The 24086-nt window shown below is 55.4% G+C and overlaps 1 protein-coding gene across 1 annotated transcript in view; it reads right to left on the bottom strand.

The window, feature by feature from the left end:
- FRAS1 (Fraser extracellular matrix complex subunit 1) overlaps nt 1-24086 on the bottom strand; it is a 293078-nt gene that overhangs the window by 150375 nt on the left and 118617 nt on the right. Inside the window, exons 3-9 of the mRNA XM_075998690.1 lie at nt 23378-23485; nt 22555-22647; nt 14424-14583; nt 10801-10934; nt 5810-5893; nt 4313-4414; nt 3312-3503 (exon numbers count right to left, since the gene is read on the bottom strand). Of these exons, the coding sequence (XP_075854805.1) occupies nt 3312-3503; nt 4313-4414; nt 5810-5893; nt 10801-10934; nt 14424-14583; nt 22555-22647; nt 23378-23485 (873 nt within the window). The remainder of the gene's footprint in view (nt 1-3311; nt 3504-4312; nt 4415-5809; nt 5894-10800; nt 10935-14423; nt 14584-22554; nt 22648-23377; nt 23486-24086) is intronic.

Genomic DNA, 24086 nt, shown 5'->3' with positions numbered 1-24086 from the left:
TCCTACTTTCTAATGGTATATCTACTTTCTACATTGATTGATGGAGATGATATACAGTGATACAACAATATACCTACATTCAGAATGGTAATGTTTCTCTAAATAGTTACTATTTAATTTGGGGTCTACATTATATTTAAAAGGACAAGAGCCATGTTACATGAAAATGAACAATGTGAATTTGCATAAACAGAATAATCACAATTATATTTTATGTTTAAGCACAAACATTACACCAAAGACAAATATCATGAACGCATCTGCTGTCTTTGGTATCACTATGGTCAGGTTTTTCAGTCTCTTTTCTTTTCTTTCTTTTTTTTTTTTTGAGACAGAGTCTCACTCTGTCGCCCAGGCTAGAGTGAGTGCCGTGGCGTCAGCCTCACTCACAGCAACCTCCAACTCCTGGGCTCAGGCGATCCTCCTGCCTCAGCCTCCTCCCGAGTAGCTGGGACTACAGGCATGCGCCACCATGCCCGGCTAATTTTTTCTATATATATTAGTTGGCCAATTAATTTCTTTCTATTTATAGTAGAGACGGGGTCTTGCTCTTGCTCAGGCTGCTTTCGAACTCCTGACCTCGAGCGATCCTCCCGCCCCGGCCTCCCAGAGTGCCGGGATGACAGGCGTGAGCCACCGCGCCCGGCCTGAACCTTACTTCTTAAGGAATCCAGGCCCCTACAGTTCATGATATAGATTCGGATTTTGTGTGATGCCATCATAGCATTAAAACTAGATACCAACTTTCCTGTGGAGCTCAGGAAACCCCGTCTATTTTAAGACACAAAAAGACTTGAATGAGAGGACAGGAAGGCCCCGAGTAAGTTTTCTCCTCGCCCTCATCCTGCCATCCCGACTCCCTCAACACAGAGAAAGGAAAGAAGTGCGGGGCGTGGGGGAGGAGGGCATAAATCTGCAAAACGGCACGGCCCTCTTTACCCAAATGCATCTCATATTTGGGGAGACCTGCACGGAGGAGGTGAAGTGAAAAACAACCCGTGGAAGACAGCCTGGTGCGAAAGGCTGCTCCCGCTCAGCCCCAGCGTCGGGAGGGGCTGAGAGGCGGGGAGCAGACCTGGAGGGGAAACGCCCTCCCTGACGGCCAGAGCTGAAGCTCCCTCAAGTCTTCCGTCTGGAGCCCAGAGGGCCCTGGCGGGGCGGGTGGGAGGGCGCGGGGAGGAGCACAGGACTCTGAGAGCAATTGTTTTGCAGTGGGTCAAAATCAAGTTCAAAGAGGGAGGGGGAAAAAAGTAACTTCCCTGCCATAGACAATACACCTGTAGGGCAAACAGAGGCTGCCTTGTTGGCGGCTTCTAGAAATTCTGCAGGCAGGGTGAGTGAACAGAAGAGTTAATTGTTTATGACTTCCCCTTGCTCTCTCTTTTGTTTTTTTTTGAGACAGAGTCTCACTCTGTCGCCCAGGCTAGAGTGAGTGCCGTGGCGTCAGCCTCGCTCACAGCAACCTCCAACTCCTGGGCTCAAGCGATCCTCCTGCCTCAGCCTCCTCCCGAGTAGCTGGGACTACAGGCATGCACCACCATGCCCGGCTCATTTTTTCTATGTATATATATATTAGTCGGCCAATTAATTTGTTTCTATTTATAGTAGAGACGGGGTCTCGCTCTTGCTCAGGCTGGTTTTGAACTCCTTACCTCGAGCCATCCTCCTGCCTCGGCCTCCCAGTGTGCTAGGATTACATCCATAAGCCACTGTGCCTGGCTAATTTTTTCTACATATTTTCAATTGGCCAATTAATTTCTTTCTATTTATAGTAGAGACGGGGTCTCGCTCTCACTCAGGCTGGTCTCGAACTCCTGACCTCCAGCGATCCTCCCGCCTTGGCCTCCCAGAGTGCCAGGATGACAGGCGTGAGGCACCTCGCCTGGCTTCCCTTGCTCTCGCTTAAAAACAAAACCCATTTTATTTTCTTTCCTGATCCATGGGAGCAGCCCCCAATGCTGGCTCCCCTCTCTCCTCAATGCGGCCAGAGGAAGTTGGGGGGGGAAGTCCTGCGGCAGGAGCCCCCTCCCCACCTAAGGAACATGTGAGAAATAACTTCTAAGGGGTCACAGATACATTTATTTTTGCAGCACATGGCTTGGCGGTATCCGCCGATTGAGTTTTATGGCTGCAACTTGTTTTGCCTCTGTGCGTCCGGCCAAGGCCAGCCGGGCAGGCCACCGGCCAGGAGGCCCAGCTGCACTGCCTGGCGGGCTCACAGCCCCGGCTGCGTTCTGCCCTTCCACGTCCCTGGCTGGGCTTCCCTTCCGCCCAGGGGCACCGAGAGCCGGCAGCTCCAGGGTGCTGTCCCCGGCCGGTCCCAACGGGCAGTGACGGTCCCTCCACTGCACAGAAACCTCCGTGCCTGAAGGTGCTGAGAGCTGCTCGTCCGGCCGTCCCCCTGCCCCCAGGAGGCCAGGGCAGGTGTGGCCCTCCTGCCCCGCTGGGAAGACCTGCCCCCAGAATACCAGGGCAGGTGTGGCCCTCCTGCCCCGCTGGGAAGACCTGCCCCCAGGAGGCCAGGGCAGGTGTGGCCCCCCTGCCCCGCTGGGAAGACCTGCCCCCAGAACACCAGGGCAGGTGCGGCCCTCCTGTCCCGCTGGGAAGACCTGCCCCCAGGAGGCCAGGGCAGGTGCGGCCCTCCTGCCCCGCTGGGAAGACCTGCCCCCAGAATACCAGGGCAGGTGTGGCCCTCCTGCCCCGCTGGGAAGACCTGCCCCCAGGAGGCCAGGGCAGGTGTGGCCCCCCTGCCCCGCTGGGAAGACCTGCCCCCAGAACACCAGGGCAGGTGCGGCCCTCCTGTCCCGCTGGGAAGACCTGCCCCCAGGAGGCCAGGGCAGGTGCGGCCCTCCTGCCCCACTGGAAAGACCTGCCCCCAGGAGGCCAAGGCAGGTGTGGCCCGCCTGCCCCGCTGGGAAGACCTGCCCCCAGAACACCAGGGCAGGTGCGGCCCTCCTGCCCCGCTGGGAAGACCTGCCCCCAGGAGGCCAAGGCAGGTGTGGCCCGCCTGCCCCGCTGGGAAGACCTGCCCCCAGGAGGCCAAGGCAGGTGTGGCCCTCCTGCCCCACTGGAAAGACCTGCCCCCAGGAGGCCAGGGCAGGTGCGGCCCTCCTGTCCCGCTGGGAAGACCTGCCCCCAGGAGGCCAGGGCAGGTGCGGCCCTCCTGCCCCACTGGAAAGACCTGCCCCCAGGAGGCCAAGGCAGGTGTGGCCCGCCTGCCCCGCTGGGAAGACCTGCCCCCAGAACACCAGGGCAGGTGCGGCCCCCTGCCCCGCTGGGAAGACCTGCCGCCGCCCAGCCCGGCTCCTTACCTGGGCACACTGCGCTCTGGCGCACACCGCGGGCCGGCAGGTCACCCGGCCGCCGTCGCACACGCAGAACTCGCAGGCCCCTGTCGTCCACAGCTCGTCCTGGTACCGCACGGCCCCGGCGTGCCGGCAGCTCCCGGCAGGGGACAGGCACTCCTCGCAGCACTGCCCGGGGCGCCGGGCCCTGCGGTGGGCCTGGGGAGGGACAGGCGGCGGGTGGAGGGCGGCGGTCAGGAGACGGGGCCACGCCGGGACCACGGAGGCAGAAGGAGCAAAACACCAAGCCGGAGCACCGCTGTCCCCCGCCCACCGCCCCGGACCCCAAGCGGCCCGACCCTCCTTCCCGGGGGCAGCTCTCGGCTGTCCTCCCGTCTGCGTGACATTCTGGACACGACGGGACTTACTATTTTTTGAGACAGACTCTCACTCTGTTGCCCAGGCTAGAGTGAGTGCTGTGGCGTCAGCCTCGCTCACAGCAACCTCAGACTCCTGGGCTCAAGCGATCCTCCTGCCTCAGCCTCCTCCCGAGTAGCTGGGACTACAGGCATGTGCCACCACGCCCGGCTGATTTTTTCTATACATTTTTAGTTGTCCAGCTAATTTCTTTCTATCTTTTTAGTAGAGACGGGGTCTTGCTCTTGCTCAGGCTGGTTTCAAACTCCTGACCTCGAGTGATCCTCCCGCCTCGGCCTCCCAAGTAGCTGGGACTACAGGCATGCGCCAACATGCCCGGCTGATTTTCTCTATACATTTTTAGTTGTCCAGCTAATTTCTTTCTATTTTTTTAGTAGCAACGGGGTCTCGCTCTTGCTCAGGCTGGCCTCGACCTCCTGACCTCGAGCGATCCTCCCTCCTCCGCCTCCCAGAGTGCCGGGATGACAGGCGTGAGCCCCCGCGCCCGGCCTCTTGCTGAGGCTTCTGAACCCCTCCAAAGGCCACGCTGGGCCCACAAACGCGTCTCCCAGACGGCCGGAACGGAGCTGAGACGTGGGGCTCTGGCGTACCTTCCCGCAGCTCAGAGGGGGGCAGGCCTGCCTGCGGCAGCTGGCCCGGCCCCGGTCACACTCACAGGCCGTGCAGGCGTCCTCACTCCACCGCTGGCCGTGCTGCGCGAGGAGAGGGACAGAGAAAGCGGAAAGTCAGACGCCGTGCGCACCTAACAGACGCACAGACTCTCGGGACTCCCGACCTCTGCCACGTCTGCTGACCGAGCCGCCTCGGGACGGGATCAGCCTCGGGGAAAACGGTCGGTCCGTGTCCAAAGACAACCTGGGGTTAACTTTCATTCTGCTGCGGCCGCTCGCCCCACAGATGTGCCGAGGGTCCCCCTGTGCCCTGGGACGCCGGGAGGGACAGCAGGAAGAGTGCTCGCCTGGCGGGGGTCAAATAGAAGACTTTCCCACGGGCCAGGAGAGGTGGCTCACGGCTGTTATCCCAGCTCTCTGGGAGGCCGAGGCAGGAGGATCGCTCGAGGTCAGGAGTTCGAGACCAGCCTGAGCAAGAGCGAGACCCCCGTCTCTACTATAAATAGAAAGAAATTAATTGGCCAACTAAAAATATATATAGTAGAAAGAAATTAATTGGCCAACTAATATATATAGAAAAAAATGAGCCGGGCGTGGTGGCGCACGCCTGTCATCCCAGCTACTCGGGAGGAGGCTGAGGCGGGAGGATCGCTCGAGGTCAGGAGTTCGAGACCAGCCTGAGCAAGAGCAAGACCCCGTCTCTACTAAAAATAGAAAGAAATTAATTGGCCAACTAAAAATAGATATAGTAGAAAGAAATGAATTGGCCAACTAATATATATAGAAAAAATTAGCCGGGCGTGGTGGCGCAGGCCTGTTGCCCATAGTGCTCCATGGTGTACATACACCACATATGGGTTGAGTGTATTTTTTTTTTTATATATATATTCTTTGCTTTCGAATAAAAAGCGATCTCTCGGCCCAGCCGGGCACTCCTAAGGCGGAACATTCCTTCGTTCCGCCTGCTGAACGTGGCTCCACTTGCCCCGTGCCTGGCGCAGCTATGCAGGTGCCCGGCACAACCGCCGGGCTCATGGGTTCCTCGGCCAGCGGCCTCCCCCCTCCCCGCGGCCCGGCCAGGCCCCCCACATTGCCAGGGGCGGGAGTCAGGCGGGGGCACCCTCTCTGGGTGTCCGTGCATCGAATCCAACCAGAGCGGGCGGGCACTCCCAGGGCCTCAAGGCCAAGCGTGGACCTACGGAGAGCAACGGTCGCCTCCTCCCCCGGGACGTGCGCACGGCTGGTTCACCGGGGCCGGGGCCAGGTGCTGCCGGCCAGCGCAGTCCTGCACATCCCTAACCCCCTTCGACCCAACTGTCCCTAGAGGCCTTCTGGGAGGAGCAGCGCCGCGCCGCTCCCGGACCGAGTCGCGGACCCAGGCGGAGGCTCAGCATGAGCGGGGGAGGCTCGGCGGCCGGAGGGAGGGCGGACCTGTGGGAACACCTGTCGGAGCACCTGTGCAGGTGGGTCGGTTACCTGGTACACGTGGCCGGCCGCCAAGCAGGATCGCGCGGAGCACTGCGGGCAACACCTCCCAGGCACGTGGACGACGGCCTCATCCTTGACACCCAAAACAGGAACAATCGGTCACAAAGAGTGTCAGTGAAATCCAGGACAGTAGGACATTTTAGTCACCGCCAGCTAAATCCTGTGTCCCAAGCGTGCCCGGCAGCAATATCCTCCCGTCCGGCACTTATTAGTCACCTGGGCCCCGACAGGTACGAGCCCCCTTCCAAGCTCAGTGTGGCCCTTAAGACGTTCTGCACCTGCCTCAGGTCCTGTCCTCCTCTGAAAACAAATAATGATGAAAAACAGTACTTGGTTTTTTCCCAGGTACTGTCCTAAGTGCCTTGCACGGCCCTACGAAGCAGATGCTCTTATCCTTGCTCTACACGTGAGAACAGTAAGGACCGGGCGCGGCGGCTCACGCCTGTCACCCCGGCACCCTGGGAGGCCGAGGCGGGAGGATCGCTCGAGGTCAGGAGTTCGAGACCAGCCTGAGCAAGAGCGAGACCCCGTCTCTACTATAAATAGAAAGAAATTAATTGGCCAACTGATATATATAGAAAAAATGAGCCGGGCGTGGTGGCGCATGCCTGTAGTCCCAGCTACTCGGGAGGAGGCTGAGGCAGGAGGATCGCTTGAGCCCAGGAGTCTGAGGTTGCTGTGAGCCAGGCTGACGCCACGGCACTCACTCTAGCCCGGGCAACAAAGCGAGACTCTGTCTCAAAAAAAAAAAAAAAATGGTGAAAGAGAACATGACTATAAACAGGGGGAAGAGAGAGGAGCCACCTAAGAGTCGTAGATGTTTCCAGAGAAATGAGAATAATTGGAACAGATAAGATTCATCAAAGACAGAACCAAAGGAAACATTTAGAAAACTGTAATACTCTATGAATGGGCTCCAAATATCCTAGGTAAAATACCTGACAAGATACCTCACCTAGAAATATCCGGAAAGATACCTGAATTACAAAGGTAAAGAGACTTCCTGCAAGAGTGCACCCAAGTAGAGCCAGCTGCACGTAACAGAATAAAGACCAGATGAACCTGAGACTTCTCCTCCCTGGCACTGAATTCTAGAACCCAATGGAAAACCGTCTCTGGGATTGGGATGGGAAGGGATTATAGTCCTTCCAAATTTTAAATCCCTCCAAATTGTCTTTCACGTAGGAAGGTAACACGAAAACAATTCTCAAACACTTAGAAGCTCAGAAGACTCACCAATCACCTATTTTTCTTGAAAAAAAAAAAATGCCCAAGATGAAGTCCAAACTACTCAGATTAATCAATATCAGGAATGGGGACGAAATAAACCAGTGGCAGTAATTATCCAGAGCGATTTTAATGAGCCTGCCCCGTGGCTCTGTTCTCAAGGCAGCCGCACGGAAGTTCAAAGCAGGCAATTTCAGTATGGATTTATATCCCTTCTTCAAAGAATAACCCCTTATTTGAACATAAGCAATTTCTCCTTTTGTCAGAAATTATCAGCAGCTTCTGAAGCATCATTATATTGATTACTATGCAAACAAACATGTCCACATTTGCTTACCAAAGGACTGGAATGAATTACCCCCGCCCCCCCCCAAAATCTATCATGGGCTCTTTGAATGGTGGAAAGAGGGGTGATTGTTTTCCTTTATGCTTATCTACATTTTCCAAACTTTCTTTAATGAGTACAAATTCCATTTGTAATTTAAAAAAAAAACAACAAAAAAAACGTTACATTAAAAAAAGATGAAAATCTTTGTTTGAAGACGGGGTTGAAAACTTTTCTAGAGTTCAAGCCCTGGAAATACATTTCTACTGAATTACATGTGATTTCCTTATATTTAACAAACAAATGCATATAAAATGCTTGAAATTATGTTTCATAATGTTAGCAAATATTATTATTGTGACTATTATTATACACAGTGTTACATAATTCATCATTCTGGAGGGGCAGTATAGCATAATGGTTAAAAGTGTGAGCCAGGCCGGGCGCGGCGGCTCACGCCTGTCATCCCAGCACTCTGGGAGGCCGAGGCGGGAGGATCGCTTGAGGTCAGGAGTTCGAGACCAGCCTGAGCAAGAGCGAGACCCCGTCTCTACTATAAATAGAAACAAATTAATTGGCCAACTAAAAATATACAGAAAAAATTAGCCGGGCATGGTGGCGCATGCCTGTCGTCCCAGCTACTCGGGAGGAGGCTGAGGCAGGAGGATCGCTTGAGCCCAGGAGTTGGAGGTTGCTGTGAGCTAGGCTGACGCCACGGCACTCACTCTAGCCCGGGCAACAGAGCGAGACTCTGTCTCAAAAAAAAAAAAAAAAAAAAAGAGTGAGTCAGGTGTGAGTCTCCTGAGGTTGTGAGGAAGAACCGCCCAGGTTAGAAGTGCTGACACTTCCTAACGATGGCAACTAAAACAAGTTAGGTGTCCCTTCTGAACCTCCGCTATGAAATGGAAATGATGATAACAGCTACTACTTCAGAAGGTTGTTACGAGAATTACAAAGTACACATTAAACACCCCAAAATGTGGTGCCGGTCGTGCTAGAAATAGGGTGATAAGTCCCATCAACAGCAATGATTACACAGCACTCCTTCACATCATCAGAACATCCAACATTCAACAGTCACATTAAATCGAGAAAAATGGTTCTAAATGATCTGACAGTTGGGTTTCTAAAAAAAAAAAAAAAAAAAAAATCTCACGGCAAAAAATATAGACTTAATGATGCAAGAGCGATTAAAATCAACCTATTTCCAAGTCTTCAGAATGGCTTGCGTATTAATTAGCTCTGAAGTACGGTACCAAATTCCGTCTTTTTACATTGATTATGTATACCGATGCAAACTCTAAGTGAATACTGTGCATGAAGCTAGAGTTTAACGTTTTTTTTAAGACGAGAAGTAGTGCTTTCAATTATTCCCAATATTGGGTCCCCTAATCTGCAGTCCGTGCATATGTTTTTGAAGATGGAAGGCAGAAGTTTCTGGAAGGAGTGCTCCCTCCCGTCCTCCTCCTCCCCCACCTCCCTGTTACCCGTAAGGAAGCAAACTGCTTAATGACTGCACGAGGGGACTGAGCCCCGACGTGGGCTGAATCAAAACGCCCCGACACCAACGCGCCCTCCAAAGGCACGAGCAGCAGAGCAAGACGCCGAACTTCCCGTCCGTGATCTGAAATCAAGGGTACCCCGTGGCGATGGACCGGGAGACGGGACGTGAGCTCGGGGTTTGGTAGGGGCGCGTGACACAATCGAGCCTTTCGGTTATTGGCAGATAATACATTGCCCCTTTTATCTGGCATTTTGCATTTCGGGTCTGATTGCCATTCGTCACCTTTAAAAATCCTGTCCAATTGTCACAACATGCCACGTTACTGAATTTGTTTTATTTATTTATTTATTTTTATTTATTTATTTATTTTTTGAGACAGAGTCTCGCTTTGTTGCCCAGGCTAGAGTGAGTGCCGTGGCGTCAGTCTCGCTCATAGCAACCTCCAACTCCTGGGCTCAGGCGATCCTCCTGCCTCAGCCTCCTCCCGAGTAGCTGGGACTACAGGCATGCACCACCACGCCCGGCTCACTTATTTTTTCCTATATATTTTTAGTTGTCCAGCTCATTTCTTTCTATTTTTTTTTTTAGTAGAGACAGGGTCTCGCTCTTGCTCAGGCTGGCCTCCAACTCCCGACCTCGAGCGATCCTCCGGCCTCAGCCTCCCTCCCGAGTAGCTGGGACGACAGGCATGCGCCACCACGCCTGGCTAATTTTTTCTATATATATATATTAGTTGGCCAATTAATTTCTTTCTATTTATAGCAGAGACGGGGTCTCGCTCTCGAACTCCTGACCTCAAGCCATCCGCCCGCCTCGGCCTCCCAGAGTGTTGGGATTACAGGCGTGAGCCACCGCGCTCGGCCTTGATTTTGTTTTATACAACACAAAGTGCCGCTCTGTACCAACTCAACGTTGGCTCCCAGCTTTTCCTTAGATCGAAAATGAGCTATTTTCCGACTGGAGGCAAACTCTTTCCGTGGTTATCTGTCCACTTCCACGGCACATCTATAGGAGCCTCTGGAAGAGTTACAAACTATGCAATACCTTGTATACCACATCTATTTGCAGTGGATTTTTCTCTTCCAAATTTGTGGGAGACCCTAGTGTTTTGAAAATCAGATCTGCTTCAAGTGAAGAGCAAGATCCCACTAGTTCAAACATCCCCAGAGAAAATTCTTCGATAATCTACATCATTGCCCCATAAGCATTAAATCATATACAAAGATCATGTTCAAAGACATGCACATGTCTATAAAAAGCATGCTATATCTATGTATTAAAAAACAATGAGGCCGGGCGCGGTGGCTCATGCCTGTCATCCTAGCTTTCTGGGAGGCCGAGGCGGGAGTTCGAAACCAGCCTGAGCAAGAGCGAGACCCCGTCTCTACTAAAAATAGAAAGAAATTAATTGGCCAACTAAAAATATATAGTAAAAAAAAAATGAGCCGGGCATGGTGGCGCATGCCTGTAGTCCCAGCTACTCGGGAGGAGGCTGAGGCAGGAGGATGGCTTGAGCCCAGGAGTCGGAGGTTGCTGTGAGCGAGGCTGACGCCACGGCACTGTAGCCTGGGCGACAGAGTGAGACTCTGTCTCAAAAAAAACAAACAAACAAACAAACAAATAAAAAAACCAATAAGAGACCTGATCCTGTCACTAGATTTCCAGATGTTTGGCTTGGCATTCTGGAACATCCGCAGTCCGAGCGGGAGCCTTCCTCCGTGTGCTCCTCGGCTCAGCTCCGTTGGGGAGCAGCCAGCCGGGACGGCCGGCAACTAACCCTGTCTGCAGCTTCCCGGGGTGACAGTGGCGCTGCAGGGGTGGCCTCCAAACGCAGGAGGACAATCCGACAGGACCTCGGAGGGGACTCCGGGCTCTCGGGCAGCCTGCGGAGAAGGGCCCTGCTGGGGCGGCTGCCTTCCTTACCTGGCCACAGAACAGCGGCGGGCACCAGGCCGTGAAGCACTGGGCGACCCCGTTTCTGCACCGGCATCGGGCGCACTGGCCCAGCCGCCAGTCTTCCCCGTCCTGGAAGAGGCGGCCTCCGTAGGCGCAGGGTTCTGGAAGGGCAAGGCAATGCGGATTACCGGGGTGATCGCGTTTGCGGGTCTCGGGGCTGACTGCTCGGGCATGCGGGGTGGCCAGGGCCCCTGCTGGGGTTGAACGTCCTGCGGCCGCTATCCTGAGATCTCGACACTGGGGTCTTCTGAGTTGGGGGTCCCCCACCCTCTGGGCACCAAGGACTGCTTTCCCGTGGGAGGATTTTGCCGGGGACAGGGGCGGGGATGGAGGTGACAGAGAGCGGCTGCAAGTATAGACGGAGCTCTGCTAGCTCACCTGAAACTCACCTCCTGCCCGGCGACCCCGTTCCCATGGGGCGGTGGCCCCGGGGATTGGGGACCCCAGTTACAGGTCCCCAACATCTGGCAGGGCAGTGCCGTGGCGTCAGCCTCGCTCACAGCAACCTCAGACTCCTGGGCTCAAGCGATCCTCCTGCCTCAGCCTCCTCCCGAGTAGCTGGGGCTACAGGCATGCGCCACCATGCCCGGCTAATTTTTTCTATATATTTTTAGTTAGCCGATTAATTTCTTTCTATTTATAGTAGAGACGGGTCCTCGCTCTTGCTCAGGCTGGTTTTCAACTCCTGGCCTCGAGCAATCCGCCTGCCTCGGCCTCCCAGAGTGCCAGGATGACAGGCGTGAGCCTCTGCGCCCGGCCTCATTGTTTTTCAATACATAGATATAGCATGCTTTTTACAGACATGTGCATGTCTTTGAACATGATCATCCAAATGTATATGATTTACGTCTGGTGGGGCTCGGAGCCTCAGCTCAGGCTTCCTGCGATGGGTTCTCAGCTGCCTGCCCCCCTTCCCCTGCCAGTGAAGGCTGCCGCCCCCCCACCCCCAGTGGGGACCGGGTGCAGGTGCCAGGCGGGTGCATGTGGCCCTATGCACCAAGTCACAGGGGACCGTGGCTTCCTCATCCCCAGGCCCAAGGCAGGACAACCATAAATGGCAAATAAGAACATGGCAGGTTGGGAGAGAGAAACCACAGAGGCAAAGAAAAACCTTCCTCTCCTCCCCTGTTTTTTGAATGCGGGGACCTCACATTTTCACAGAGGATATACTTGGGGCCGGCCGCGGTGGCTCATGCCTGTCATCCCAGCACTCAGGGAGGCCGAGGCGGGGGCATCACTCAAGGTTGGGAGTTCGAAACCAGCCTGAGCAAGAGCGAGACCCCGTCTCTACTAAGAATAGAAAGAAATTAATTGGCCAACTAATATATGTAGAAAAAATTAGCAGGGCGTGGTGGCGCATGCCTGTAGTCCCAGCTACTTGGGAGGCTGAGGCAGGAGGATCGCTGGAGCCCAGGAGTTGGAGGCTGCTGTGAGCGAGGCTGACGCCACGGCACTCACTCTAGCCTGGGCAACAGAGTGAGACTCTGTCTCAAGAAAAAAAAAAAAAGATTTACTTGGCCCTGCCGATGCTCCAGTCTTTCCAGACAAAATACTTCCACTACATCGTTGTCATGGAGGGCCCAGGAGAAAGCCTCTCGAAACCTAAGAGAGAACCCTACGAATTCCCCACGCCACCGCTAACTCTGCCCTTCCAGGTGATCTCACTTGCAGACTTGATTATGCAGCCCCGGAGAATCTGCTGGTGCGATTCCGTGGGCACATCTGAAATGCGTGAGGCACGCTCTCCCCTCTTATCACGTCCTGAGCATGCCTCTTAATCCCCGGGAAGGTTCTGCAGGGTAAAGGACTGCCAGGACCGGAATAACTGGGGATCAGAGTGAAACGGAGGGTGGGGGGGGTCTTTTTAAAGGGGAAAAGCAAGAATAGAGTGCAGCTTCCAGGAGCTACTAAATCAAAAAAGTGTTCTAGCTGTTATATGTCAGGAGAGAGCATGAGGCAGCAATGACAGGATTCCACGCTTCCCACGGGCAAACAAGTGTGGATCCCAAGAGGAGGGGTGTCAGTGTGCCCCTGGTTTGCTGAACTCAAAGCTAGTTCCCTCTGTTTGTCGGTATAATCTCTTCAGTGAGGGGGCAATAAAGACAGGTGAAGGACCTCCTGCCCTCTGAGTGTGTCTTGGAGAAAGATAGCATGTTTCCCCGAAAATAAGCCCTCCCCATTAAACAAGCCCCAGCAGGATGTCTGAGCACGTGGGCAAAAGAAGCCCCACCCCGAAAATCAGCCCTAGTGGTGGGCGTGGCTATGAAAATCAGCCCTGGTGATGGGCGTGGCTATGAAAAATCAGCCCTGGTGATGGGCGTGGCTATGAAAATCAGCCCTAGTGAGGGGCGTGACTATGAAAATCAGCCCTGCTGATGGGCGTGGCTATGAAAATCAGCCCTAGTGAGGGGCGTGGCTATGAAAATCCGCCCTGGTGATGGGCGTGGCTATGAAAATCAGCCCTGGTGATGGGCGTGGCCATGAAAATCAGCCCTAGTGATGGGCGTGGCTATGAAAATCAGCCCTGGTGATGGGCGTGGCTATGAAAATCAGCCCTGGTGATGGGCGTGGCTATGAAAATCAGTCCTGGTGGTGGGCATGGCTATGAAAATCAGCCCTAGTTATGGGCGTGGCTATGAAAATCAGCCCTGGTGATGGGCGTGGCTATGAAAATCAGCCCTGGTGATGGGCGTGGCTATGAAAATCAGCCCTGGTGATGGGCGTGGCTATGAAAATCAGCCCTAGTGATGGGCGTGGCTATGAAAATCAGCCCTAGTGATGGGCGTGGCTATGAAAATCAGCCCTAGTGAAGGGCGTGGCTGCGCAGCGCATCTGCACAACCCACGCGTGTCGTTGACGAGCGGGAAAGAACACGAGCAGCCCTTCTCATCCGCCCCGTGAGAGCTCTAGTGCTCGACAGGAGAGATCGGGGCCGGTGGCTCTAAAGGAAACAGAGTCGCAAGACATTCAGGATGGGATTCGGGGTCTGGAGAGTGAGGATGATGTTCCAGAAGAAGACGACTTCACTGTATCGGAATCAATGCAGATGGTTGCACCACACTTAAAAAAAACAACACATCCCCTGAAAATAAGCCCTGGGGTGTCTTCCTGAGGAAAGATGAATAGAAGACCCTGCCTTATTTTCGGGGAAACGTGGTATCATGCTATCTCAAAGACCAGCCAACGCGATTACTGCCAGCCACGCTGCGTGCAGATAGATCTGACTTTTTCCTTTTTCTGTCCGCTTATCGGGCAGGAGGAACTGCCCTGTCCTTCTGAAATCACATCAAAGCGTCTTTTCCCTGCTCCCTGCCCACTCGGGAGGTGTGAACCCAGAGAGACACGCATCTGGCCAACACAAAAACAAATACACGCATCGGAGACTCGCAGAGTCCCGCGTCTGGAGTGGAGCCTCACGTCCTGCTCCAGTCCCTGCCTCCCTGGCCCGCCGTGCAGGGTGCTCCGCCTCGGCTCTAGGGAGGAAGGGGCCAGGGCCTGCCCAGCCTCAGGGAGCGAGAAACAGAAGAGTTGGGGTGTCAACAGGCGAACCCCGAGGGCACACAGGCCCCGTGCCACGCGCCCATACTCACTGCCGGGGCCCCCGCAGACGGGACAGCAGCTTCCTTCCGGGACGAACTGCAGCTCCTGCCGTCCACACGGCGGCCGTGGGCAGGGCTGCGGGCGGCATCGCACTTCGCCGTCCGTGCACGAGCACACGCTGCAGGGGGCCGAGGCCCACTCGCTCCCGTTCTGCGCGCCGGGGAGAGAAAAGAAAGAGGTCACTCACGGCATACGGGCTTCATTCAGCCAGAAAGAAACAACCTGTTCTTTTTTTATGTTATTTTATTTTTTTTTACTACTACTAGAATACATATAGGTTGATCTCACTTTATTATTTATTTTTTGAAACAGCCTGTTCTCGTACAAACTAAGGCTGGAGCTCAGGAAAGGCTTCGAGCTTGCCAGGTTGAGACCAGGATCTGCCACGTTCCCACTCGGAGACCAGCGTGCACGTAAGAGCATGTGCTTGGAAATTTCAGAAAAACACAAAAATAAACAGATAAATAGAAACAATCCTAATCCCGTCATCTAATAAAATTTTTTTATAGAGCCCAATGTAAAACGCACGTGTATTTACTGTGTTTTCCATAATAGTAATATCGGTTTGAGCAGCGTCCTGTTCCCTGTCTTTGGCTTTACTTTTCATGCCGGTTAGTTGCCGAGTCATGTGTTCACTCTCTCTCTCCGTCAAGCGTTCCGATGACCTCGAGGTCCTGGGGAGATTGTGCAGTAGCCGACAGACGCACCTGTTCCCCCCGGTTCTCCCCCAAACCGCAGAGCCAGTCCTTGCCGGCGAGGCTGCCTGTCCACACACGCAAATTGCTCCAGACCCTCCGTGCGCTTGGACGCTGCGCTCTTCGGAAGCCAGCGCTGCCTCGGCGACCCGACAGACCCACGGTCTGAGTTACCCTGTGACTTGCCGAGTACCCCAAAGTTCCTCACTGCGTCGCCACCCTCGGATGTTTCGGGGAGAACCCAGAACACACAAACAGCCACAAACGCAATCCACCGCTCGGGGCAGCAGCTGCAAAAGGCTGTCACCTTCTCAGCGACAGAGTGGAGTAACGGCGGCCTCTCACAAGACCCCTTTGCCTCTGTTCAGTCTAGCACAGGCTGGTACTGGAGCCAGTGCAAATCACAGATGGGCTCCCGTGAAAGACAGCACGCATTCTGGGCACACGCTCACCTCAATATAACCCGGGGACTTGTGACAGCAGGTGCCTCTGAGAAGCACAGGGAACGAGCAGCCCCTCGCTGCTCCTCAGACCAGTGTCCGGAGTAAGTTTTCGTGTCTATCCGACACAAAGGAGCCCCGTCCTGCCTGAACAAGCAGGTGCCCCTGCCGTCTAGACCAGGCCTGGTGGGAGTACCAGCCCAGAGCTCGAGATGTGTGTGTGTGTGTGTGTGTGTGTGTGTGTGTGTGTGTGTGTGTGTGATTTCACAGTGTCCTTCATACCCATTTACAAAAGCGTTATTTTTTTGTGAGCACTGTAGCGGCAGAGAGCTTTGAGAAATGAAGGAATACTTGAAGCACAAAGCAACGCTCCCACAAGACCCGGTTTTATCTAGGCCGTCTTGCTCAACCTCATTAATGCCTTTTCGAAAACATGGGAGTTTGACACGGGCAAAAGCAAATTCTGCAGACAACGCCTTAAATGCATTCTTCCGCGTAGCCACCTAACAAGTCAGCTCGTGGCTGACACAAGGCCGAAGGAATGACAAGGTCGTGAAGCACGTGCCCGGCTCACCCACAGAACAAAAAATTAATTTTTCTTCCTACAATGTGTTCCTTGTTATGAAGTTATAGATCCAGAATACTAAATATCTGGGAACGCTCAGCGCATACTATAACTGCATCCTCTACTTCGAGGAGAACGAGGTTGCAGAACTCAGTGCTCGTGTCTCTCCCTGCACGCACAGCTCAGTGCTCTCAGCCTCCCAGACGAGGTGAGCCAACCCGTCCCTCCCCACCTCTGTCCAGTCGGGCCGAGCACCAGGGCGTCACCACCGGCCCTGGCTTCTCCGACTCAGGCAGTATCTGGTGCCGGGTTAAATTGGCGAAGAAGAAAAGAAAGGGGATTAGAGCACTCACACTCTCGAATATCCCCGAGTCACCCAGAAGGTGCGAGTGTTCTCCTCGCTCCAGGGAGGGTCTCCAGACGAGTCTGGTCTTGCCGGGTCCTACCCCGTGGCAGGCAGGGCGTCCCCGAGCGAGGCCCCCTTCTCTGCAGCCCGACCCTGACTTAACCCTAACCCTGTGCTCTGGGCGGGGACGGTGTCACTCCCCCGCCACACCCAGTCCACCCTGAGGCCTCTTCTCACTCTCTCTCAGGGGAAGGCTCCCACTGCGGATCACCATTCCGAGATCTAAAAACGCACGCCCGGCGGTCTTTCAGGGCCTGGGAGAGTCTCCACACCCTCCCATTGCGGGACGCAGGCCGACGGCTAAACGCGGGATCACTGCTGCCCGGCGGGAGAGGAAACTCCTCTGGAGGCTGCTTCCCAAACAGGCCGAAAGGGCAAAAAAGAGAAGGCTGCAAAGATTCAGGAAAAACTAGGCTAGAGACGCTGGCGGTGAGGTGAGACGCGGACCCAGCCACACACGCACTCAGAACACTCCAGAAAACGGGTGACACTAAGAAGGGCTTGTGGAGGGCCCCGGGGAAGTGAAGAAAGAAAGAGAGGAAGGAAAAGAAGAGAAGAAACATGTTATAATATTTTTAATGTTATTAAGACTAAAATTAAGGCCGGGCGTGGTGGCTCACGCCTGTAATCCTAGCTCTCTGGGAGGCCGAGGCGGGCGGATTGCTCGAGGTCAGGAGTTCGAAACCAGCCTGAGCAAGAGCAAGACCCGTCTCTACTATAAATAGAAAGAAATTAATTGGCCAACTAATATATATATATATATATACAAAAAATTAGCCGGGCATGGTGGCGAATGCCTGTAGTCCCAGCTACTGGGGAGGCTGAGGCAGGAGGATTGCTTGAGCCAGGAGTCTGAGGTTGCTGTGAGCGAGGCTGACGCCACGGCACTCACTCTAGCCTGGGCAATAAAGTGAGACTCTGTCTCAAAAAAAAAAAAAAAAAAAAAAAAAAGACTAAAATTAGAAGTTTTTTTTTTTTTTTTTTGGAGACAAGAGTCTCACTCGGTCACCTGGGCTAGAGTGAGTGCCGTGGCGTCAGCCTCGCTCACAGCAACCTCAAATTCCTGGGCTCAAATGATCCTCCTGCCTCAACCTCCTCCCGAGTACCTGGGACTACAGGCATGCGCCACCACCACGCCCTGCTAATTTTTTCTATGTATTTTTGTTGGCCAATTAATTTCTTTCTATCTTTCTATTTTTAGTAGAGACGGGGTCTCGCTCTTGCTCAGGCTGGTTTCGAACTCCTGATCTTAAGCGATCCTCCTGCCTCAGCCTCCCGAGCAGCTGGGACTACAGGCATGCGCCACCATGTCTGGCTAATTTTTTCTATATATATTTTCAGTTGTTTGGCTAATTTCTTTCTATTTTTAGTAGAGACGGGGTCTCGCTCTTGCTCAGGCTGGCCTCAAACTCCTGACCTTGAGCGATCCTCCCACCTCAGCCTCCCAGAGTGCTGGGATTACAGGCATGAGCCACTGCGCCCAGCCTAAAATTAGGAAATGTTTGTCTCACCTTAAAAAAGAATTAATCTTCTAGCTCTATGTGAAGAAGCAGACCACTAGAGGGTTCCCCTCCCCGCTCCCCCCCTAGACTTCTTGAAATTCCACTTTTTCCTCGGTTATATCGAGTACGAGAAATACAACATTTTCCGAGGAAGTAACATTTGAAAGCTGCATGTGGTAAAGCCACAGATGGGCGAGTTCCTACCCAGGTTAGAACTCCCCGTATGAGGTGTCAAGCAGAAAGGGGAACTGGGAGGGAGGACCAGAAGGAGAACATTCTGGACTGCCCCAGCCAAAGCGGGAGGCGGGAGGGTCTGCGGCTGACCCACAGCGGGTCTGTGGTCCCGGAACCGCCCGGCCACACAGGCTCGTGACCAACAGGCCCCTCGGATCAGGGCACGGAGAAGCTGGAGACAGGGTCTGCCGGCTGTTTAAGTCTTTCGTTCGTCATTTCCTGAGCGGGGGGCGAAGTGCCAGGTCGGGCGAGAAGTGGGGAAGGTCATTATAGAGATAGAGAAAATATCGCCAGTGTTTTCAGGCATGTTAAACCAAGACAACTGGACAGGTGGCCGGGCGCGGTGGCTCACACCTGTCATCCCAGCACTCTGGGAGGCCGAGGTCAGAGGATCGCTCGAAGTCAGGAGTTCGAGACCAGCCTGAGCAACAGCAAGACCCCGTCTCTACTATAAATCGAAAGAAATTAATTGGCCAACTAGTATATATATAGAAAAAATGAGCTGGGCGTGGTGGCGCATGCCTGTAGTCCCAGCTACTCGGGAGGAGGCTGAGGCAGGAGGATCGCTTGAGCCCAGGAGTCTGAGGTTGCTGTGAGCGAGGCTGACGCCACGGCACTCACTCTAGCCTGGGCAACAGAGCGAGACTCTGTCTCAAAAACAAACAAACAAAAAAAAAACAAAAAAAGACAACCGGACACGTGGTGCTATCACAGTGGCCCCTGAGAAGATCTACTGAATTCTGGCTGCTCGCATCCCTGGAACCACCTCTCAACGGAGATACCTGGGTTTCCTCCCTCCAGACCCTGACCTCAGTTTGGTTCTTTCACTCAAAACGTTCAGCCACTGTCGTTCACCTCGAACCACACCTCTGTTCCGACCGCCGTGAGCTGGCGTGATTCCCACGACCTGTCTGCCCTGCAGCCTGTCCAGGTCACAGGGGTGTCCTCCGTGGCATTCGAAGCCGACACCCCCCTGCCTGGACTGACGCAGCAACGGGCGGTGAGAAGACGTCCCCCGTGTAGACCCCGCCGGGCCGCCCGTCTGCAGCACACGGCGCAGAGTGAGAGAGTGACCTCCTCGTGTCACCGGGAGACCTGGCGGGAGACGACTATCCCATCCCGTGGGGGTGAGAGCACTGGATGGGGTCCGGTTCTCCCTGAGGTTCCGGCAGGGGACGGGTCCGGTTCTCCCCGAGGTTCTGGCAGGGGACGGGGTTCGGTTCTCCCCGAGGTTCCGGCAGGGGATGGGGTCTAGTTCTCCCCGAGGTTCTGGCACGGGGTGGGGGTCTGGTTCTCCCTGAGGTTCTGGCACGGGACGGGGTCCGGTTCTCCCCGAGGTTCCGGCAGGGCATGGGGTTCGGTTCTCCCCGAAGTTCCAGCAGGGGATGGGGGTCCGGTTCTCCCTGAGGTTCTGGCACGGGATGGGGTCCGGTTCTCCCTGAGGTTCAGGCAGGGGATGGGGTCCAGTTCTCCCCGGCAGGGGATGGGGTCCGGTTCTCCCTGAGGTTCAGGCAGGGGATGGGGTCCAGTTCTCCCCGGCAGGGGATGGGGTCCGGTTCTCCCTGAGGTTCCGGCAGGGGATGGGGTCCAGTTCTCCCCGGCAGGGGATGGGGTCCGGTTCTCCCCGAGGTTCCGGCAGGGGATGGGGTTCAGTTCTCCCCGAAGTTCCAGCAGGGGATGGGGGTCCGGTTCTCCCTGAGGTTCAGGCAGGGGATGGGGTCCAGTTCTCCCCGAGGTTCCGGCAGGGGATGGGGTTCGGTTCTCCCCGAGGTTCCGGCAGGGGATGGGGTCTAGTTCTCCCCGAGGTTCTGGCACGGGGTGGGGGTCTGGTTCTCCCTGAGGTTCTGGCACGGGACGGGGTCCGGTTCTCCCCGAGGTTCCGGCAGGGCATGGGGTTCGGTTCTCCCCGAAGTTCCAGCAGGGGATGGGGGTCCGGTTCTCCCTGAGGTTCTGGCACGGGATGGGGTCCGGTTCTCCCTGAGGTTCAGGCAGGGGATGGGGTCCAGTTCTCCCCGGCAGGGGATGGGGTCCGGTTCTCCCTGAGGTTCAGGCAGGGGATGGGGTCCAGTTCTCCCCGGCAGGGGATGGGGTCCGGTTCTCCCCGAGGTTCCGGCAGGGGATGGGGTTCAGTTCTCCCCGAAGTTCCAGCAGGGGATGGGGGTCCGGTTCTCCCTGAGGTTCAGGCAGGGGATGGGGTCCAGTTCTCCCCGGCAGGGGATGGGGTCCGGTTCTCCCTGGCAGGGGATGGGGTCCGGTTCTCCCCGAGGTTCCGGCAGGGCATGGGGTTCGGTTCTCCCCGGCAGGGGATGGGGTCCGGTTCTCCCTGGCAGGGGATGGGGTCCGGTTCTCCCCGAGGTTCCGGCAGGGGATGGGGTTCGGTTCTCCCCGAAGTTCCAGCAGGGGATGGGATCCGGTTCTCCCCGAGGTTCCGGCAGGGGATAGGGTTCGGTTCTCCCCGAAGTTCCAGCAGGGGATGGGGGTCCGGTTCTCCCTGAGGTTCAGGCAGGGGATGGGGTCCAGTTCTCCCCGAGGTTCCGGCAGGGGATGGGGTTCGGTTCTCCCCGAAGTTCCAGCAGGGGATGGGGGTCCGGTTCTCCCTGAGGTTCAGGCAGGGGATGGGGTCCGGTTCTCCCCGAGGTTCCGGCAGGGGATGGGGTTCGGTTCTCCCTGAGGTTCAGGCAGGGGATGGGGTCCAGTTCTCCCCGAGGTTCCGGCAGAGGATGGGGTTCGGTTCTCCCCGAAGTTCCAGCAGGGGATGGGGGTCCGGTTCTCCCTGAGGTTCAGGCAGGGGATGGGGTCCAGTTCTCCCCGGCAGGGTATGGGGTCCGATTCTCCCTGGCACGGGATGGGGTCCGGTTCTCCCCGAGGTTCCGGCAGGGGATGGGATCCGGTTCTCCCCAAGGTTCCCGCACGGGATGGGGTCCGGTTCTCCCCGAGGTTCCGGCACGGGATGGGGTCCGGTTCTCCCCGAGGTTCAGGTACGAGATGGGGTCCGGTTCTCCCCGAGGTTCAGGCACGAGATGGGGTCCGGTTCTCCCCGAGGTTCAGGCATGGGATGGGGTCCGGTTCTCCCCGAGGTTCCTGCACGGGATGGGATCCGGTTCTCCCTGAGGTTCCTGCACGGGATGGGATCCGGTTCTCCCCGAGGTTCCTGCACGGGATGGGATCCGGTTCTCCCTGAGGTTCCTGCACGGGATGGGGTCCGGTTCTCCCCGAGGTTCCGGCACGCTGAGCAGCAGCCTGGAGCGGGTATATCGAATCCCGCTGCCCCGAGCTCTCTCCTGAGATGGCGAGACACTAGCTGCGGACGTTCTGTGTCGGGCGGAAGGTCAGGATGAAAGGCAAGGCTCTTTCCATCACCTTCAACGTCACCTGCCCCCTCAGGTAACATTGAAGTGTGAGTGGAGACGAACTGTCTACTGTCATAATTCCTACTATAAACTCTGCAATGGCGCCTTTAGACCAGTATTTAGTATCTCTCCATTAACCCAGAAATATCTAGAATCAGAAAGTATAATGACAACAATAATAAAGACCCTTAGGATAGATTTCTAGTATTGTATTTCTAAAACGAGGAGAAGGGGAGCATTTTGCCCCCCGGGAGAAATCCGGGCCATGCCTGAAGACGTTTCTGGCTGCCGTGACTGAGGGACGCTACAGACACCCAGTGGGAAGCGACCAGAGACGCTGCTAAACACACCCTACAATGCACAGCACGGCCCACGCAACAAAGCTTAGTTAGAATGTCATAACAACGAGAAATTCTCCTCTCATGGGAAGAACCCCGAATGAGGAGTCAGAAGACCAGGGCGCCACCGGGCCAAGCTACGCCGCTCATTCGTAATAGGGCATTGGGCAGTTGCCACAAGCTCTTTCTTTGCAATTCAATTTTTCCACCTTTAACACGGAAGTGCTAACATCTGCTCTGCTCACCGGCTCAGCATCGTTTGTAACTACCAAATTAAAAAAAAAAAACAAAAAACGCACGGAGCACACAGAAGTAAGGTGGTGCTTGTGTTATTCGACCTCACAACGCCTTCCACATCGTGCCAACGTTCTCAGACACAAATCCGGTCTACACATGTTAGCAGAGGGCCTGGACGAGGATAAGTAGGATAGTTTTAATCCTACTCGAGAAAGCCAGGCGCTCGCAGAGAGTCAAATCGGCTCCGCGCCCGGGCAGGGAAGAACCCTGCTCTCGTCAACACCGGATCAACACTCGGCTTCCCCCCCTCGGTGGTCTGCAGACGCGGAGCCGACCCGGGCCGGGGACACCCACCTCGTGGATCTTCTGCTCGTGAAGGCAAGACCCAGGCGTCCTGCGGGCGCACTCGGGGCAGCACTGGTTGGCGGCGATCCGGAGCACTTCCCCCTGAGCAACGGAAGGCGGCTGGGAGTGAAACAGGGCAGCAAGCACAGCGGGGACGGCTCATCACGCCCCCGGGCATCTTAGGGTCAGGGACAAGGGTCACTTGTCTTAGGGTCATGAGTCTGGGGGGACGGGGGGGACCACAGTAGACGGGATAAAACAAAGGAACTAAGAAAAAGGGTTCTATCTACGTCAAGATGAGCTTCCCTCAAAGATAAAAAAAAAAAAAAAGAACCCCACAGTGAAAGTAATTTCCTGGGGAAAAATACACACAGTCCACATCTTTTCACATATAATGAAGTTAAGACGTTTTTTGGGCCGGGCGTGGTGGCTCACGCCTGTCACCCCAGCGCTCTGGGAGGCCGAGGTGGGAGGATCACTCGAGGTCAGGAGTTGGAGACAAGCCTAAGCAAGAGCGAGACCCCCGTCTCTACTAAAAATAGAAAGAAATGAATTGGCCAACTAATATATATATATAGAAAAAATGAGCCGGGCGTGGTGGTGCATGCCTGTAGTCCCAGCTACTCGGGAGGAGGCTGAGGCAGGAGGATCGCTTGAGCCCAGGAGTCAGAGGTTGCTGTGAGCGAGGCTGACGCCACGGCACTCACTCTAGCCCGGGCGACAGAGCGAGACTCTGTCTCAACAACAAAAAAAGAAAAAGCAGACGGCTGAGCGATGAGAAGGCCCAGCCTCTGCTGCCCGACACGCTGAGGGCACAATCGGGGCGCCGTACCTTCTCGAAGGCACACCGGGGGTTTCTGCAAACGGCAGGCTGGCAGATGACGACGTCGCCGTGGCAACGGCAGCTCTGGCAGGAGTCGGGCTTCCACACGGCGGAGTCCTGCAAGCAAGCACAAACCCAGGTTTAAACACCGAGCAGCCGGGCCCGCGGGAGCCCAGGAGGGCGGCAGCATCCCCAGCCCCAGGTGCCCGGCAATCAAAGGACGAAAGCGGCCGGGCGCGGTGGCTCACGCCCGTCATCCCGGCACCCTGGAAGGCCGAGGCGGGAGGATCACTCAAAGTCAGGAGTTCGAGACCAGCCTGAGCAAGAGCGAGACCCCGTCTCTACTATAAATAGAAAAGAAATTAATTGGCCAACTAAAATATATAGAAAAAAATGAGCAGGGAGTGGTGGCGCATGCCTGTAGTCCCAGCTACTTGGGTGGGAGGCTGAGGCAGGAGGATCGCTTGAGCCCAGGAGTCTGAGGTTGCTGTGAGCGAGGCTGACGCCACGGCACTCACTCTAGCCCGGGCAACAAAGCGAGACTCTGTCTCAAAAAAAAAAGAAAGAAAGAAAGAAAGCGAACCTGGCCTCAGTCAGGGGTCTCCGGACATTTCTACCTCTTCCCTGGATCCTGCTGAAATCCACATTTCAACTGTGCCTGTTTTGAAACAACTTTGAGATCAGCTGCCTCGTAGATTCCACGGAGACCGTTATGTCT

This window comes from Microcebus murinus, chromosome 29 (genome assembly GCF_040939455.1).
Source record: "Microcebus murinus isolate Inina chromosome 29, M.murinus_Inina_mat1.0, whole genome shotgun sequence".
Taxonomy (NCBI): Eukaryota; Metazoa; Chordata; class Mammalia; order Primates; family Cheirogaleidae; genus Microcebus; species Microcebus murinus.
Note: the sequence above shows the minus strand (reverse complement) of the source record. Positions and strands in the feature narration are given on the sequence as shown.